We start from the raw sequence: 16,752 nt of genomic DNA, 5'->3' as shown, positions 1-16,752 counted from the left end.
CTGGAAATGAATTTTTCTAAATGCAATAAGTAAACTAGCTACTGGAAAATAAACTATTAAAAAACAAAAACCTTAAATTTCCAGCAATAAAAAACATTTAATAATAACGTTTTCGACTGTTTTAAACAGCCATCATCAGTTAAAACGAACTTAAACAAAAGAATGCAGAAAAAAGAACTCAAGCAATACAAATATTTAAAAATTCAAAAAAAAAAAAATTCCAAAGCAAAAACGCCGTCGTATATTAGAAACTAACAAACAGCGCATGCGCTAAATATCGTAGTAAGAATAAAAATAAAAAAACAAAAAATACTGCCGCAAAAATATTTCTATTACAAGAAAGAACGTTATGCATTTCGGTAAAACGACTTCCATGCCGTGGATAAACCGTCTGCGTCTCTATGGTTAATGCAACCCGTGTTAACGTGGGCTTTGTAGATTTCAAGCTTTTCTAGATGTTTCAGCATTTGTTTGTTGGTCGTGGCCCTAATAATAGACGCTTTGTCCCAATGAACGTCGACCTCCTGATGCTTAGCGAAAGCTGCTAGCACAGTAGTATCCAAGCTCTTATTGATGGAGTATCTATGCTCCTTAAGCCTCTGCTTTAAATGTCTCATAGTTGCACTGACGTATACCAGATCTGTATTAAATCGACGATCATTTAAAGGTATAGAATATACCCCTGTCTTAAAACTCTGGTTCTCTTTTTTCTTGTCGTTTCTCAACAGTCGATATACTGTAGGATTACGCCGATACAACAGGCTTATGTTGTTATTTCTGGCTACTTTCTTAACCATTGTGTGCAAGAAAGGAAAATAATTGAGAATCACTTTTCTTCCTTGATTCATAGGAGGAAGCTGCCGATTTTTTGTCTTCCGATACTTGTCGATAAGCCTATCAGTCTCCTTACTCCGATAACCGTGTTGTAATGCTGCAGTGCGAATGTAACTTAATTCCTTATCGGTGTCAATAACACTGGTGCAATGTGTGTAAGCACGCTTGATCCAAGCATGAAAAGCTGCATATTTAAAATTCATCGGATCGAAAGAATTTTTTGGTATAATTATGGGCTGATAGCTGGGTTTTCTATAAATGTCCGTCCATATCTGACCCTCCTTACATGTGATTGAAAGATCAAGGAAATTTACACTAGAAGCACTTTCTTGGTCAAGCCCTAAAGTCAAACCATATGGGTTTTTGTTGATTTCTTGAAGGAAATGCGGAGCGCTAGTATCATTCTTCCAAAGGATGAAAACATCATCCACATATCTTGTATATAAAACAATTTGATGTTGAAAGATGTGTATGATCTTGTTTTCCAACCGACGTAATACAAGCTCACATAAAATAGAGGACATAGGTCTCACCATAGGCACCCTCTTTCTTGCTATGTGAGCTTGTATTACGTCGGTTGGAAAACAAGATCATACACATCTTTCAACATCAAATTGTTTTATATACAAGATATGTGGATGATGTTTTCATCCTTTGGAAGAATGATACTAGCGCTCCGCATTTCCTTCAAGAAATTAACAAAAACCCATATGGTTTGACTTTAGGGCTTGACCAAGAAAGTGCTTCTAGTGTAAATTTCCTTGATCTTTCAATCACATGTAAGGAGGGTCAGATATGGACGGACATTTATAGAAAACCCAGCTATCAGCCCATAATTATACCAAAAAATTCTTTCGATCCGATGAATTTTAAATATGCAGCTTTTCATGCTTGGATCAAGCGTGCTTACACACATTGCACCAGTGTTATTGACACCGATAAGGAATTAAGTTACATTCGCACTGCAGCATTACAACACGGTTATCGGAGTAAGGAGACTGATAGGCTTATCGACAAGTATCGGAAGACAAAAAATCGGCAGCTTCCTCCTATGAATCAAGGAAGAAAAGTGATTCTCAATTATTTTCCTTTCTTGCACACAATGGTTAAGAAAGTAGCCAGAAATAACAACATAAGCCTGTTGTATCGGCGTAATCCTACAGTATATCGACTGTTGAGAAACGACAAGAAAAAAGAGAACCAGAGTTTTAAGACAGGGGTATATTCTATACCTTTTAAATGATTGTCGATTTAATACAGATCTGGTATACGTCAGTGCAACTATGAGACATTTAAAGCAGAGGCTTAAGGAGCATAGATACTCCATCAATAAGAGCTTGGATACTACTGTGCTAGCAGCTTTCGCTAAGCATCAGGAGGTCGACGTTCATTGGGACAAAGCGTCTATTATTAGGGCCACGACCAACAAACAAATGCTGAAACATCTAGAAAAGCTTGAAATCTACAAAGCCCACGTTAACACGGTTTGCATTAACCATAGAGACGCAGACGGTTTATCCACGGCATGGAAGTCGTTTTACCGAAATGCATAACGTTCTTTCTTGTAATAGAAATATTTTTGCGGCAGTATTTTTTGTTTTTTTATTTTTATTCTTACTACGATATTTAGCGCATGCGCTGTTTGTTAGTTTCTAATATACGACGGCGTTTTTGCTTTGGAATTTTTTTTTTTTTTTGAATTTTTAAATATTTGTATTGCTTGAGTTCTTTTTTTCTGCATTCTTTTGTTTAAGTTCGTTTTAACTGATGATGGCTGTTTAAAACAGTCGAAAACGTTATTATTAAATGTTTTTTATTGCTGGAAATTTAAGGTTTTTGTTTTTTAATAGAATTTTTCTAAAAGTTAATAGGTGATTAAAATGTTTATAAATGTTCAATTATTTTAAAATATTTATTCTATTTTCTTTATCAGAAGAGAATCATGTATTTTAAATCATCTTGAATTTTTGAAAAAAATGTTTCTATAAGAGACTTCTCTATTCTTAATAATAATTGAACAGTCCAAAGTATTTAAATAGTAACTAAATCTTACTTAATGGAGATTTTTGAGTAAAAAAAACTCATATAAAATTATTTTTTTATTTTTTTTTTAACTACTTTGCATTTAAAATCAGTGTTTTATTTTGATTTTAAATGTAATTTTGATGTATCTTTGATTATTGATTATTACTTTTATATTTGTGATTATATTTTTTAATGTTTAATAAAATGTTATAATAGAATTTCAAATATTTAATTAAAGGAATTTATATTTTCAATATTTAATTAGTTTAAATTTTTACGAAAAATGTTTTTATTTAAATTTTCTTTTTTAAATTTCAGAACAGCTTTTAGAAATTCGTTTAAAACCTAAAGATGTCCAAACTGTTCAAGAAGTATTATTTCAGTCTGTTGGAATTGTGATTTTAGGACAAAGTTTTTGGGCAAAATCTTGTGTAGCAAATGAATTATTTGGACAGCCTATTCTCCCCACAGTACCATCTGGAGAGACTGAAAAAGGTTATTTGAATTGGCGAATGGTATGTTATTTAAGTAAATTATTAATTTAATATTGAAATTATGTTCAATTTAGCTTGAAATCAATTATTTTCTTGTGTAGTCTGTAAATGGTAAAATATTACAATAAAGCAGAGAAATTTTCTTTTTTCACACAATTTGTCAATAATACAATAATTATAAATCATGTGTTCAGAATATTTTTTTTTCAAAAGAAATTAAACTTGTGAAATTCAAAAATATAAATATTAAGGTTTACCATAAACATTTATTCACATTTATTTGATACTTTAAATTGTTTTAAGGACTGCAAAATTATTTTATTTCTTAATACCAGTAACATCAAAATTATTTTATTCCTTACTAATAATAATGGTAATGATTTGAAATATTTTAAAAAATACATTTGACAATTTAATATAGTTTGTTTTACATATTACATTAAAGAATCTGATTAAATTGATAAAAATAATGTTTCTATTATAAAACATTCTTCAAAGAAAATTGTTTAGAACAATGTTTACAAAACTATGTTCTGTGGAACATTAGCGTTCTGCTGAAAGTGAATAACTGTTCTGTGAAAATTATCAAAACTAATATGAGCCCTGGTTTTAAGTGCAGCAATAAATGCTACCACATGCTCTGGTCTTAACTCAGCTGCTGGTTGACAGTTGTCTATGGTTGTTGACATCTCCAAGTGTGACTGAAGTATGGTGACATTCATTATAGTAAATGTGAGGTTACAAGCAATGTTAATTGAAAACTGTGAAAACATGCAGTCACAGGAAGCAGCAAGTACTTATGCTGACACATCTGAGTGGAGAAGAAATGGAGTTACAAATTGGTTTCTTCAAAATTTAATCTTTTATTCTTTTTATTTAATATTAAAGAACAAGTGTCATGTAAGAACAGACCCAAACAGAAATATGATAAAAGTTAGTTAAATTTTGGATTTACTTGTATTTGTGATGCAGATGTTCCTGATGCAATGTGTGTTTTATATAATAAAATACAAGCAAACAGTTTTTTGGCTTCAGCTAAACTTTGGCACTTGAAATTGAAACATGCTGATTAAAAAGGAAAAGATATACTTTTTTATGAGACAATGTGACTCACTAGAAAAACCAAATGATTAAAATTGCTAAAGCTAAAACTAAAACTGCAACAGAGGCATCGTTTCATGTGATTTTACTGCATTGCACTTAATAGTGAATCTCATGCAATTGGAGAGATGCTGATTAAGTCATGTATGAAAGACATTGTATCATCTATGTTAAATGAGCAGACTGCTAAAAAATGATGCAGTAAAATTATAAAATAATACTGTTACATACTGCATCAAAGATTTTTTTGCCAACATGGAGAAAGAGCTAATTCATTTACTGTACTTGGACTTTGCAGGGAATATGATTTGCCATTGGATGAATATACAGATGTTGCAGAGCTTACTAGTATTACTAAGGTATGTTTGTTAAATATTTGATAAAACTATTGAAGATGATTTATTCATGCAAATATCTATAAGAAAAAACTACTGGAAAAAATGTATTCAACTGTATTAATAATTACATTACAAAACAAGAAATCTGTTGGGGGAAGTGTATTGATATTTGTACAAATGGTGCTTAAATAATAGTAGGAAAGATGAAGGGAGTTGTAACATGTTTTCTGCAATTAGCTTCAAGAGCTACCAGAAGTGTGTGTTTTGTGTAGACAAGCACTAATAACAGAAAAACCCTGCATATTTAAAAACTATTTTGGATGAAGACACAGAAATGATAAACTATGTAAAATCTTAATAACTTAAATCCAAATTATTTAAAATTCTGTGCGATGTGATGAAATGGTTAGTGCATATAACACACCTTTACTACATACTGAGGTAAGATGGCTATCTAGTGGAAAAGCACAATTGAGGCTTTTGAACTTCGTAGTGAGTTATTGGTCGTCTTCATATAATTTCACATAATTTAGGACAAAATTTTATTGAATGTTAAACAAATTTTTCATAGTTCATTAGTCTTGTATCTTGCAGATATTTTTCAAAGTACATTGAAATTAACTTATTACAAGGAAAGACACTTAAAATTTATAATACAAGAGATAAAATTGCATTTTTTGATAAAGTTAAAATTCTGGAATTCTACAATTGAACAGAATAACTTTTGTTTTTAAAATAAATTTTTGACTGAAATAAATTCTATAGTAAATGAAGTTTCTAATGTAATTTTAGAACACTTGCATTACTTACAATTAACTCTTTTGCAATATATTCCAAAATCTAGTGAGGGCAATTCCAGGTTAGAATGCATTTACAGTGACAGCTAAGCCAGCAAGCTTCATTGTAAGTGATTATAAAAATTCAACTGATTTAACTAATGATCAGATTTAAAACAAAAATACAAGGAATTGCCATTAAATGATTTGACAAATTTAACAGAAGAGTACTCCATTGTATCATAATTAGCTATTTTCTTTCTTTTACAATGATATATTTAAGTAAGGGAAGATTTTCATTTTCTGCAACTAAATCAAAGTATAGGAACAGACTCGAAGCTACACCAAATATAAGAATTCAGTTTTCTAATATTGTACCTAATAGGAAAAAGTTTAATTCAAAGACCCAAAAGTCAAGACAAGTACTATCTAATTAAAGAACTGTTATAATGAATGTTTGTGCATATGTTCTCTAAGCAACAGAGCCATTACATTTGCTTATACAATGTTTCTACCTAGCCAACAAATACAATAATAATTATCAAAAATTTAGCACATTTTGTCAGATTTAAATCTCAGTGGTTATGATTTAACTATAGCTGTGCGATCAATTGAAAGGTAAGGACATTTTTTTATATTTAAGTGTGGTATGAACACGGACAGAGCTCTTTAAAGTATGGACTGTCCATACTAAATACAGATATATGGTAACCCTATATAAACTCCTATTCAAAAATAATCATAACCAATAATTTGGCCTATATCTTGGGAACTATTGATTAAAACAGTATGAAACTTAACATGCAAGCAAAACATTGTTGTTCTTCTATGCAAAGAAAACAACAAAGTCACAATAAAACTTTCTGCAATAAGTATTAACCACAACTCAAACTGGATGTATATCAGTGAGTTGTTGTTACCAAAGAAACCAGTAAAACAAAAAATATTTGTTGGTTTCTTGGTGATTTTTGTTATTTCTTACAATAAAACTAAGTTAGAGATTATTACTGATAAGTAAAAAATCACTTTGTTGTTGCTTACAATATAATTTAAATTATTTAAAATTTAACTACAAAAATATAGTTTAGTAAAACCTGTCTGCCTAAATGAAAAATTCTTTAGAATGGAGTGATGTTTTTTGGTAATAATAATGTAACTTAATCTGAATAAAGTGGGGATTCCACTTGTAGGCAAAATAAATAAAATTATCTCCAGGTAAATAGTCATTGCAGAGTGTGACAAACTATATTCTAAGAATGATTTTTGAACTTTTTCACAGAAATGAAGGTCATGTGATAAGAGGAACATAGACACAAGATCTTTAACATTAATCTTTGTTAGAATTAACCAGGACAGAATTTGATATTTTAAGAATCGAGAACTTTCAAGAATTGGGAGGAGTTTCTAAGAATCAAGCTCTTGAGAACAAGTAACAAATGTAATTTGTGAAAAAAATGAGAATAAGATAACACACATGCCAATTTGCCTTGTATGAATTAATGGTAACAAACTACCATCAAGTATGTGAAAACAAATTGATTAACATGATTGTAGAGCATAAGTGATTTGTGTACTAAAATTTCTAGAAAAAAGTCAAACACAAAATTACTTGATCTTTGTATTACTGTAATGCCATTAGAAATTTTGACAGCAGAGCATGATATCTTATAAGTTTTTTGTACTTGAATTGGTTTGTTTGCTGTCATGTGAACTCATAAGGATTTCTTTTGAGAAGTATTTGAGTACCTAGCACAAGTTATTGAGAACAAGAACTTTTGCAATCAAATAATTTTTAATTCTTACATTTCAATACTCCCTTTTTAATTGGAATTACTTTAAAATTAAAAAAATTTACTGTTAGATTTAAAGATGATAGTGATTTTACTCTAAAAAATTAATGTAACTGTGTGTGATTTCTCTGATGTAGTTTAAAGATGATAAAAGAAATACTAAAATATGTTCAAAATGGAAATAATAATTTTTTATAGTATGGTTCTAGTTTACACCAGTGGCCTGCCGTCATTGGAAGCGATGGAAGCGCTTCTTCCACCTTCCAACGACCTTCTCTTATATTTTATAAAATATAAATTTTCATATTTTAACGTACTTTTAATTAATTAAAATTAATATTTTATTATAACTGCATTATGCATCTTTCACAAATTTCTATACTACATGTGAAAAAAACGATAAGATTGCTATTGTATATTAGAATAATTCGGTGGCAGAAAGAATGTCGAAACTGGGTCAGTTTCCAATCAGCCAGATTATATAGGCATTGGCACATGCGGTTTAGAGAGCACCAACCTCATCCGGTTTAGCTGGTAGAAGCGATACACGAATAAAGCATCCAATTTTATATCCCGGACCGGTTCTGGGTTGATAGCCGCCTGCTAGATATTCGGCCACCCTTTCCCAATTATGTGAATCATGAGCAGACTAGATCAACGGCGGGCAACCCCCAGCCCGCGGGCCAGCTACTGCTTGCGAAAAGTTTCTATCCGGCCCGTGAGATCTTTGATAGATTATTAAATTGGAAAAATAACTAATTAATAGTTATTTTTCCAATTCTTTGTAATTTTCAAAAACAATAAGAGAAATAAATGTAGTAATTAACTTATTTACTTATTTCATATTTGCAGACTAAAAAAATTACAAGTCACAAGAAGGTGTCAATTAACTACTACAGCCTGCGGAAAAAACGTAAAATTTATTCTGGCCCATGTTATAAAAAAGGTTGCCCACTGTAGACTAGATTTATAACTTAACCCAACCGATAGGAGTTTACTGGCATGTTTTTATGATAGTTCTATATAGTTGACAGGAGTTTAAAAAAAAACTCCATTAAAATATTTGATATATTTATTCTGCATTTATTCTGCTTTCCCATCTTACATTACTTACGGATTTCAATGTTAAACCGGTGATATTACGATTTAGTATGTCCCATCTGTAAGGGGATGGAGAAAAAACGTGTACAATTCTAGTACAGTGTTAAAAAATTAACTGTTACTTTGGCAGCATCATTTACAACCAAATTTAATGAATGAGACATACAATGGTACAAAAAAAAGCTCTAAAATTTATTTTCCTTAAATTTACGATTTATATATCCGTTGTCATAAAAATTTGTCTTTCCAATGTTTTCCCAAGACTACAGATATTCAGGTACAAAGTAACTGGTTTCGACTTATTTCTACTAAGTAGTAGTTAAATAATTAAGAGATTAAGGAATGGGGACATAAATAAAACCCTGCTGAAAGAGCCAGAATTTTACTTAAAAGCTTAACCGAACCAATTACTAGCTCAGTACAGTGGGGAACTGATTTCCGTGTACACCTGGTACTAAAATGAATTACAGTAGTTAGAAAACAAATAACTATTAAGTTTAACATATTTACATCTATGGTGAGAAACGTTTAAAATTTACAACAACCCTGTGGCGTCCTTTGAGATATACTAGTGATGTGACAAAAGAGGCATTTGACATTGACCGGTATCAGCACCCTTGGGATTTGGCAGCCTGTGTGCATGCACACGCTGCACACCTACCAAGATGTCTCTGATTCCATTCATTAGCCACTCATAGGGAGCGATTTCACTAAGTGGATTGTTTTAAGATTTAAAAAGTAAAGAATATTTTGTTATTTTTATGTACGTTTCTTCACAAAGTTATATTTAATTATAAGTTTCTTTAAAAGTGTATTCATACAATTGAAGAATTTTTTTGTACTAGATATGTATATTCATCACACATTTTGTTTTACCAAGTAAGTTTTTTTTTATAATTTTAATTTAGCCCTTATATCATAGCTAGTGATTCAAAAATTTATTTTAAAAAAGTTTTGGCTCAAGACCATATAATGAAAAAGAAAACATTATTAAAAGAGAAAGACCAATGCCTAAATTAAATTTCGACATTTTGACAATAAAATTTATGACGAACGACGATTCTTTCGTAAAATTGAAGCAATTTGGAAATCAAAGCAGAATAGAATTTAACATTGGTAGACAATATAAAATAAATATTGAAAATTATAACGAGATAATTACGATTAATAGATATATCTAAATTAATAGATGTTATGTTTTTTCTCAAAGCAAGAATTGGCATTTAGAGGGCGTAGGGAATTTATTGAATCTAATAACGGAGGTAATTATATTGAACTTTTTTATTTATTAAGTACGTCAGATAATCTATTAAAAATACATTTAAAGAAGTATACGGTTTTTACTGGCTTATCGAACAAACGAATATGAACAGGCCTGACGCGCAATTAATTGATTGTCCCTGTAAGTCGGCTTCTTACAGAAACACAGCTTCCCTATCATCAAATGTCATGGCACGCCACTGGTTTACACAGGTTTTAATGTTTATTGATATTTTTGAATATTCTTCCTATTCAAATAATAATCATGTAATTAAACATTGTAATGTTTTGAAAAATTAAACTGGTTATTAAAACATTTCATTTAATAAAATTTAAATTTAATAAGTACAAATGTGTGAAAAACAAACACTTATTATTACTTTGTAAATGGTCTTATTATTTAAATAATTGTGTAATTAATAATTTAAAAATTTTTCAGGTTAGATTTAAATATGGGACACAAACACAAGTAAGCTTGGCCTTACCAAACAGTTATGAATTAGTGGAGCATCTTGTTTCATATGATAAACCATGGCATACCGTACCTCTAGCTGATTTAAAATTAAAGGTATTTATATTATAATAATAATGTAATAGTGTAATAATTTAAATCAAAATAAGGTTAATAAATAATCTAATAAATAAATTTTAACAAATAAAAATATGAATGAAATTTAGTTTATCAATAATTAAAAATAGAAGTTTATCTCATTTATTAAATATTGAATATAACGAGTAGCATAGAAATACTGATAAATATTTTTTAAAGACATGTGTGGCTGTACGCCATATGTACAAACATATGTATTTTAGATTTAATTAGTTTTAATAATTTTCTCTCTTTCTTAACCCTTCTTTCTAACTTCCTTTGTTCATTGTTCTGGCTTCTGGGAACGAGGGGCTTCCCACTTCCCACCCACCAGGGGGCCGTGTGGAACAAAGAGTTCGAGTGGAGGACGAGTCAAATCTGGGTCACGAAGGGTCACTTTTTCCCCGGCCGGACACGAAGAAGCACGGACGAAAACGGCGAGCTCGTGAGACGGAATTCTACGAGGGCCGAATGGAGAGCCGTGAGGTGAGGATCTGGATTTTCGAATCAGAGACACCGAAAAGAAATTATAGTAGAAGATATTTAAAACATTGACGGACCCAGAGACACGCAGAATAGAGCACCAGCCAGCATCGAGTTCAGCGAGAACAAGGGTGCCCCACTATGTGCCCCACTATCCTATCAATTCTTCTCATTTCCCTATCTTTATACTTTTCTATCCCTAGGTTTAAGTTAGTTAAGGATCGTGCGGGTTTCATTAGTATTGTCGGGCAAGTAGTTTCCAAGAAGGTAAGCTACTTGGGTTATTGTTACAATCGGATAGTAAGAGAAATTGGACTGAGGGAATCCAAAAAGAACTCATCTGTATATATTATTGATCGCGAAATTAAATTTGTTTTAATTGAATTCACATGTCTGTGTATTCCTATCGTGCTTCACACTTCACACATGAATTGCTACTAAATTAACAGTTATACAGGAAAAGTGACTTTTAAAAACCTATTAGTTTATTAAAAAGACTCTTCAGTAAGGAACTATAGTTTTATTTATTTTTAGCAATCATAATAGCCCAAATATTATAACTAAAAACATTTTTTACATTTCAATAAACTACAAAATTTTATATTTTCTTGCAGTTTTAAATATCAAATTACTTAACCATGGTATGGGGTCAAAGTGAACCAAATGAATTTTTAAAATAATGCCATTTATTAACTTACTGTTTTAGTATCTTCCCAATTCATGACTTTGTGTCTATTTTACTCTAAGGTATTATATGCATGTAAAATTTGATTGCATAAATTCTTATAGTTAAGTAGTTAGGAAATTGCAAACTACTTTGGAGTCACTTTGTACAGTACTTTTCATAGCTTTTTGTGTAAATACCTTGCATAGCTCAGTTGGAGAATTGCTGCCACCCCAAGTGAATGTTTTATGAGGACACTGAACATTCATTACACTGTGGCTGTCTGCCATTTTTTTTTGTTGTAATTATTGTATATTGTATTTCCCGGTAGTCCTAGACTAAGGGGAATCCGATTTAATTTTATAACGAAAAATGGCCAGACTACAATATTAAGTGCGTGAAGGTAATATTATAAAGTTTTTCCGATGTAATTTGTACAACAAAATGGCTGGACTACAATAATGAGCACGTGAATTTACTATCACAAAATTTTACCGATCTTTCGGTTTTGGCACAGAACTAATTACTTCACCCGGTACAATCCAACTAATATAACAGTCCTGTTGTAGTTCGTACGGAAGAGTCATCTCCAAAACGCCGATGCAACTGGATGAAAAAAAAATATAAAGTTCTACACACTTCCCTTTCGTAGTTCTGACTTGCTTGTCTACTTCTATCTCTCCTGACAAATCGCACAACCGAAAAGTACTAAGAACAAAGGGGGGACACCTTAAATACTTCTCCACAGTGGCTCCCCCTACCGTGGAACACAACTGTTACAAACAAAAAAAACAATGATAATACTAATCAAAATGGTGTTGTAACACCACAATATAGAATTAGAACTCCTTTCTTTCTTTCCTATCACCCTTCTTCCTTCTGCTTTTTTTCCTGTCACCTGACAGGAGTGGGAATTTTTGTGGGTCCTGATTGGTGGTTTTGCCAATAGGGACAAGGAAGGGGTCCTGCCCGAAGTGATCATTAGACACTGGGTCAGAAAACGGACACTTTTGGATTCCTGGATCTTTTAAAATCCAGGAAGACCAAGACTGATTTCATTTTCATGAGGATTATCGGTTTAGACAGAGGGAGACAAAAAGTTGTCTTTTAATACCAGAAATAATCTAATTTATCATTTTCTAAATATGTATATTAAAATTAAATTTACACCACTTCTTCACTGCAAAATATTTTTATTTTGAATTTCTGAGTTTCAATATTTTGAATATACACTGTTTCTAATTATTTTACTTTAGATTTAAGATAAATTTTCATTCAGAACCAATCACACTTTTAAATTTAGAGTTGATTATCTTTATGTTGTGTATATTTGTGCATTTGGCAATTTAAATTTGGAATACAGTTATGAATTGTACTTTGATCATCATCATCATTCATTCCTGATGATACTCAGAGGATGTACAGGTCAACATGGTGAAAAATCAAACTTTTATACTACCATTCACTACCTTTTTCCAAATTCTTCTATCAACAGAGAAGTTTTTAGCCTGGATGGTACTTTGATAGAATCCTATAATAGTTACAATGGGGAAAATATTGAAAATAATTTTTTTCTATGCTATGTCTATAGTTGGTAGCTTATCATGTCAGTTTTTCCTCATCCTTAAATAATTTAGCCTAATATCTTTCCAATAATTCTTTCTTGGACAACATTTTCTTAAGGAATTTGCAAAAATTATCCAAAAGAAATTTTCCAAGAACAAATAATATAGTGAAGAATTAGAAAGGATGAATAAGTTGTGTATTAACTTCCTAATAAAGAATTGACTAATTAACCTATAGTTATATTTTGTTTTCTATTTTAAAATATCTAATAGAGCAAATAATTAATTTCTGGCCACATGGTTTTAACATTTACACAAAATGTTTACAAATGATGTGAATGACAAAATGTATTTTAAAAGATAAAATGCACATTAAATATTTAAGCTTGGTTAAATAACTTTAAAAAGTAAGAATTTTATTCTTGTGTGCCGGAAATAATTTCCATTTCTATCAGAATGCAATGATTAACTAACAAAGATTAATTGTATGGCTACCCTGATCACCAAATCATATCTTCATCAATTTATTTTTGTTGGATTTGTAGTTGATGTGCTTTATAACTGTGCCTGCAGCAATAAACCACCCCCTACAATAACTTAAAAGATTGCATTTGGATAACAGCTTTCAAAATTTTTCATCACTTGCTCAGAATTTTTTACAAAGAGTTGAATATAATTTTTCTATTTGTAGGACAAAAATTGAAAAACCTTTGATTTATTTAATTTAAACTAATTTGTGATTTACATTTTCAGGAAGAAATTCATGATGATCCAGCCTTAGAAAGTGCAGTATTAGAAATTAATCTTCATCACTCAATACTTAAAGATGATGTTCAGATAGTAGTTTCTCCCAGCAATTGCAGGTTTACTTTAGAACAGTTTTATGATGTCTGTACAGAAGGACTTTCACCTATTTTGATATATGCCATTGAATCAGAGTCATTAAATCAACGGGTAAATTTTTTTACTTAAACATTTCTTAAATAAAAATATTTATACTGAAAGTTTATATAGTAAAATATACGATGAATTAAAGTAATAACAACAATAACATACATAAAAAGTTAAATTTCTTGATAAAGATTAGGTTTTAGTTATCTATGTTTCAGCTTCAGATTATTCAGAGAGTAGCACATTTGATTAGAGTTAATAATAACCTATTTTCAGTAAAAAAGTTATTTAGAGCCTAACCAAATAATTTGAAGTTTATATACTGTGTTTCCTTGATTAAGCCTTATGGGTTTATTTTTAAAACATAGTATCTTCTGGAGTTTTTTGAGACCAGGATTTATTACATTTACAACTTATTACCTGTTGCAAAGTTAAAATAAATATTTTAAGTACTTTTTAAGAATGATCAAAACTACTTAATGACTGTATTTATGGGTTATAGTTACATTTAAAATAAGTATTCTGTTCATAGTTATTCTGATTTCCAATTAAAATTTTCCTTATTACCCTTCAGTTTAATAAGTCCTCAACTTAAGAACTTAATTGCAACATTCCCTTGTTCAATATTCAACAACATAATTTTATTTCCAAAAATGTTTTTATAAACCTTGGAATAGAAAGTGTTGTTTGACTCTAGACAATTTGAAGATATACACTTTTAGCTAAATTTCTTACGTGTCACTCTAAACTTATATTATTATATATAGTGCAGTACTTAAAAGATTATCATTTGTAAATTTTTTGATGTTTTCATTCTTATATTTAGAAGAATCATGCTTGTTAATATATTTTTGTAGGTCTTTTTGAAGTAATTTTATAATTTTCAGAAATCTAATCAAAACTGTAAAAGACATTTTTCCAAAAAGAAAATAAATTATAAATTATATATAGATATCTCTTGATGAAATTTTCTAGAAAACATGCAAATATATTTCTTATTCTTATAATTATTCTTATTACTATTATGTGAAATGTTTGTGATTAAGCATTATAACTTTAAACAAATGTTTCATAAACCTCAAGTTAAAGCCATTTTCATTTATCAAATAGTAGTGCTATAAGTCTATACACAAATAAAATTCAAAATAAACTATTTCATTAAGGAGTTGCATCAAAATTTGATAATAGATTATTTATTTTAAAATTATAAATATATTGTTTTAAAAGATGAAGTGTTCAAGAAATAGTGAAAGTTATTGGATGAAGTATTGCTGTTTTTAATAATTTTGTCAATTAGAAATAATACTTAATAAATATACATTTTATAATTATCAATTTCTGTATATTTAGGAAATCACAGAATTAATAGAATTAAAGAGAAAAGCACCAAAATCTCCAATTTTTTTTATTTGTGCACGTCCACAACAATCTTGTGAACTTACAGAATCTGAACAACATGCTCGTAGTTCTTTGGGTACATCTACACAGACATGGTCTCATTCATATCAAGAACGTTCTCCTCTTCATCATTATCAATTAGCAAGGAAAAGAAGAGAATCCTTTGATGTTAGACTTAGAAAAACATCATTAACACTGTTTCAACAATTATGTGGATTGGGATTTCTTAATATGTTACCACAGGATGTAAATCAAAAAAGGCATCGAAGGTATAGTGGAACTATTGATGTTGATAGTGAATTGGTTGAAAATTTTGAAAATTTTCCAAGGTAAGATTAAAATATTTTTAAATTAAAGTTATTTAAACAAAATAAGTTTTTACTTTATATTCTCAATATTTTTTTTTTTACTTTCCTGGCTGTTATAACAGAAGGAAAGCATGGCAATTGGTCAAAAAAATGACCTCTTCATGATTTTTATTTTGGGGAGGTCAATACATATGTTTTTTGACTCAACCTTGAAATATTGAGAAATACAAAAAAATCAATTTTTCATGTATTGGTGTATATGAGGGGGACATAATTTTATTCACCCACTTTAAAACTTGATAACTCCTTTTCTTTTTGTCAAAAATTTCTGAAGATTTGCAGAGAGATTTATATATTAGAAGGATTGAGCTATTAAATTCTATGGTTTAAGGTCAATGGAGTAGGGAGTTAGAGGAAGGTTGTGTCTAATCTCAAGTGGAATTAGTCTTAACGAAGATTTTACTCATTATTAGCATTTGCAATTATTTATAAAACTCATTTCTGCCCTCAAAATTAAGCATTGTTTTATAATCTGTATATTAATTGAAAGGGGATCTCAGTTGTCAAACATAGTTTGAGTAAATGGCTGTGGCTAAAAATATGGTTCAGGTATCAAATTAAAACTTTAGTAATGTCGCTGAAGAGAGATTTAAGAAAAATGCAATGGTTCAGATATAGCAGAGGGCAAAGGTACAATGTTATGTCTGCAGGAAAGCATGTTGGGCAATTGTAAAAACTGTTGAGACCCCAACAGCTCTTGTCATGACCTGCACTTTGGAAACCATAGATATAGAATATAAAGGAACAAATAAATTATTTTAAACAAAAGAGAGAACTCATCACATGATTAACAGCTAAACAGAATAACTAATATTCTAAAACCTCAACAAAAGCATAAATGAATTGCCAACAAAGAGTAAATTAAGTGGGAATTAGTCTACTATTTTACTGTTTCCTACAAAATAATTTTATTTCAAATAAAGTGCACAGAATAAGTTTTATTTTTTAATACAGTTTAACCCGTTTATAACGTCATCCATGGGATCGGCAATTTTTTGACGTTATAATTGAGTGTGAAATAAGCAGAGGGTCAGGGGGAAAACCTCACTGACCACTTACGCTGCACGGGTTGGTA

The 16,752-nt window shown here is 30.1% G+C and overlaps 1 protein-coding gene across 1 annotated transcript in view; it reads left to right on the top strand.

Moving 5' to 3' along the window:
* LOC136975897 (dual serine/threonine and tyrosine protein kinase-like) overlaps positions 1-16,752 on the top strand; it is a 101,501-nt gene that overhangs the window by 24,001 nt on the left and 60,748 nt on the right. Inside the window, exons 2-5 of the mRNA XM_067271060.1 lie at positions 3,178-3,374; positions 10,159-10,287; positions 13,774-13,974; positions 15,262-15,638. Coding sequence (XP_067127161.1) covers positions 3,178-3,374; positions 10,159-10,287; positions 13,774-13,974; positions 15,262-15,638 — 904 coding nt within the window. The remainder of the gene's footprint in view (positions 1-3,177; positions 3,375-10,158; positions 10,288-13,773; positions 13,975-15,261; positions 15,639-16,752) is intronic.

Source organism: Centruroides vittatus, unplaced genomic scaffold (assembly GCF_030686945.1).
Source record: "Centruroides vittatus isolate TY-2023 unplaced genomic scaffold, ASM3068694v2 contig_391, whole genome shotgun sequence".
NCBI classification, from domain to species: Eukaryota; Metazoa; Arthropoda; class Arachnida; order Scorpiones; family Buthidae; genus Centruroides; species Centruroides vittatus.
Note: the sequence above shows the minus strand (reverse complement) of the source record. Positions and strands in the feature narration are given on the sequence as shown.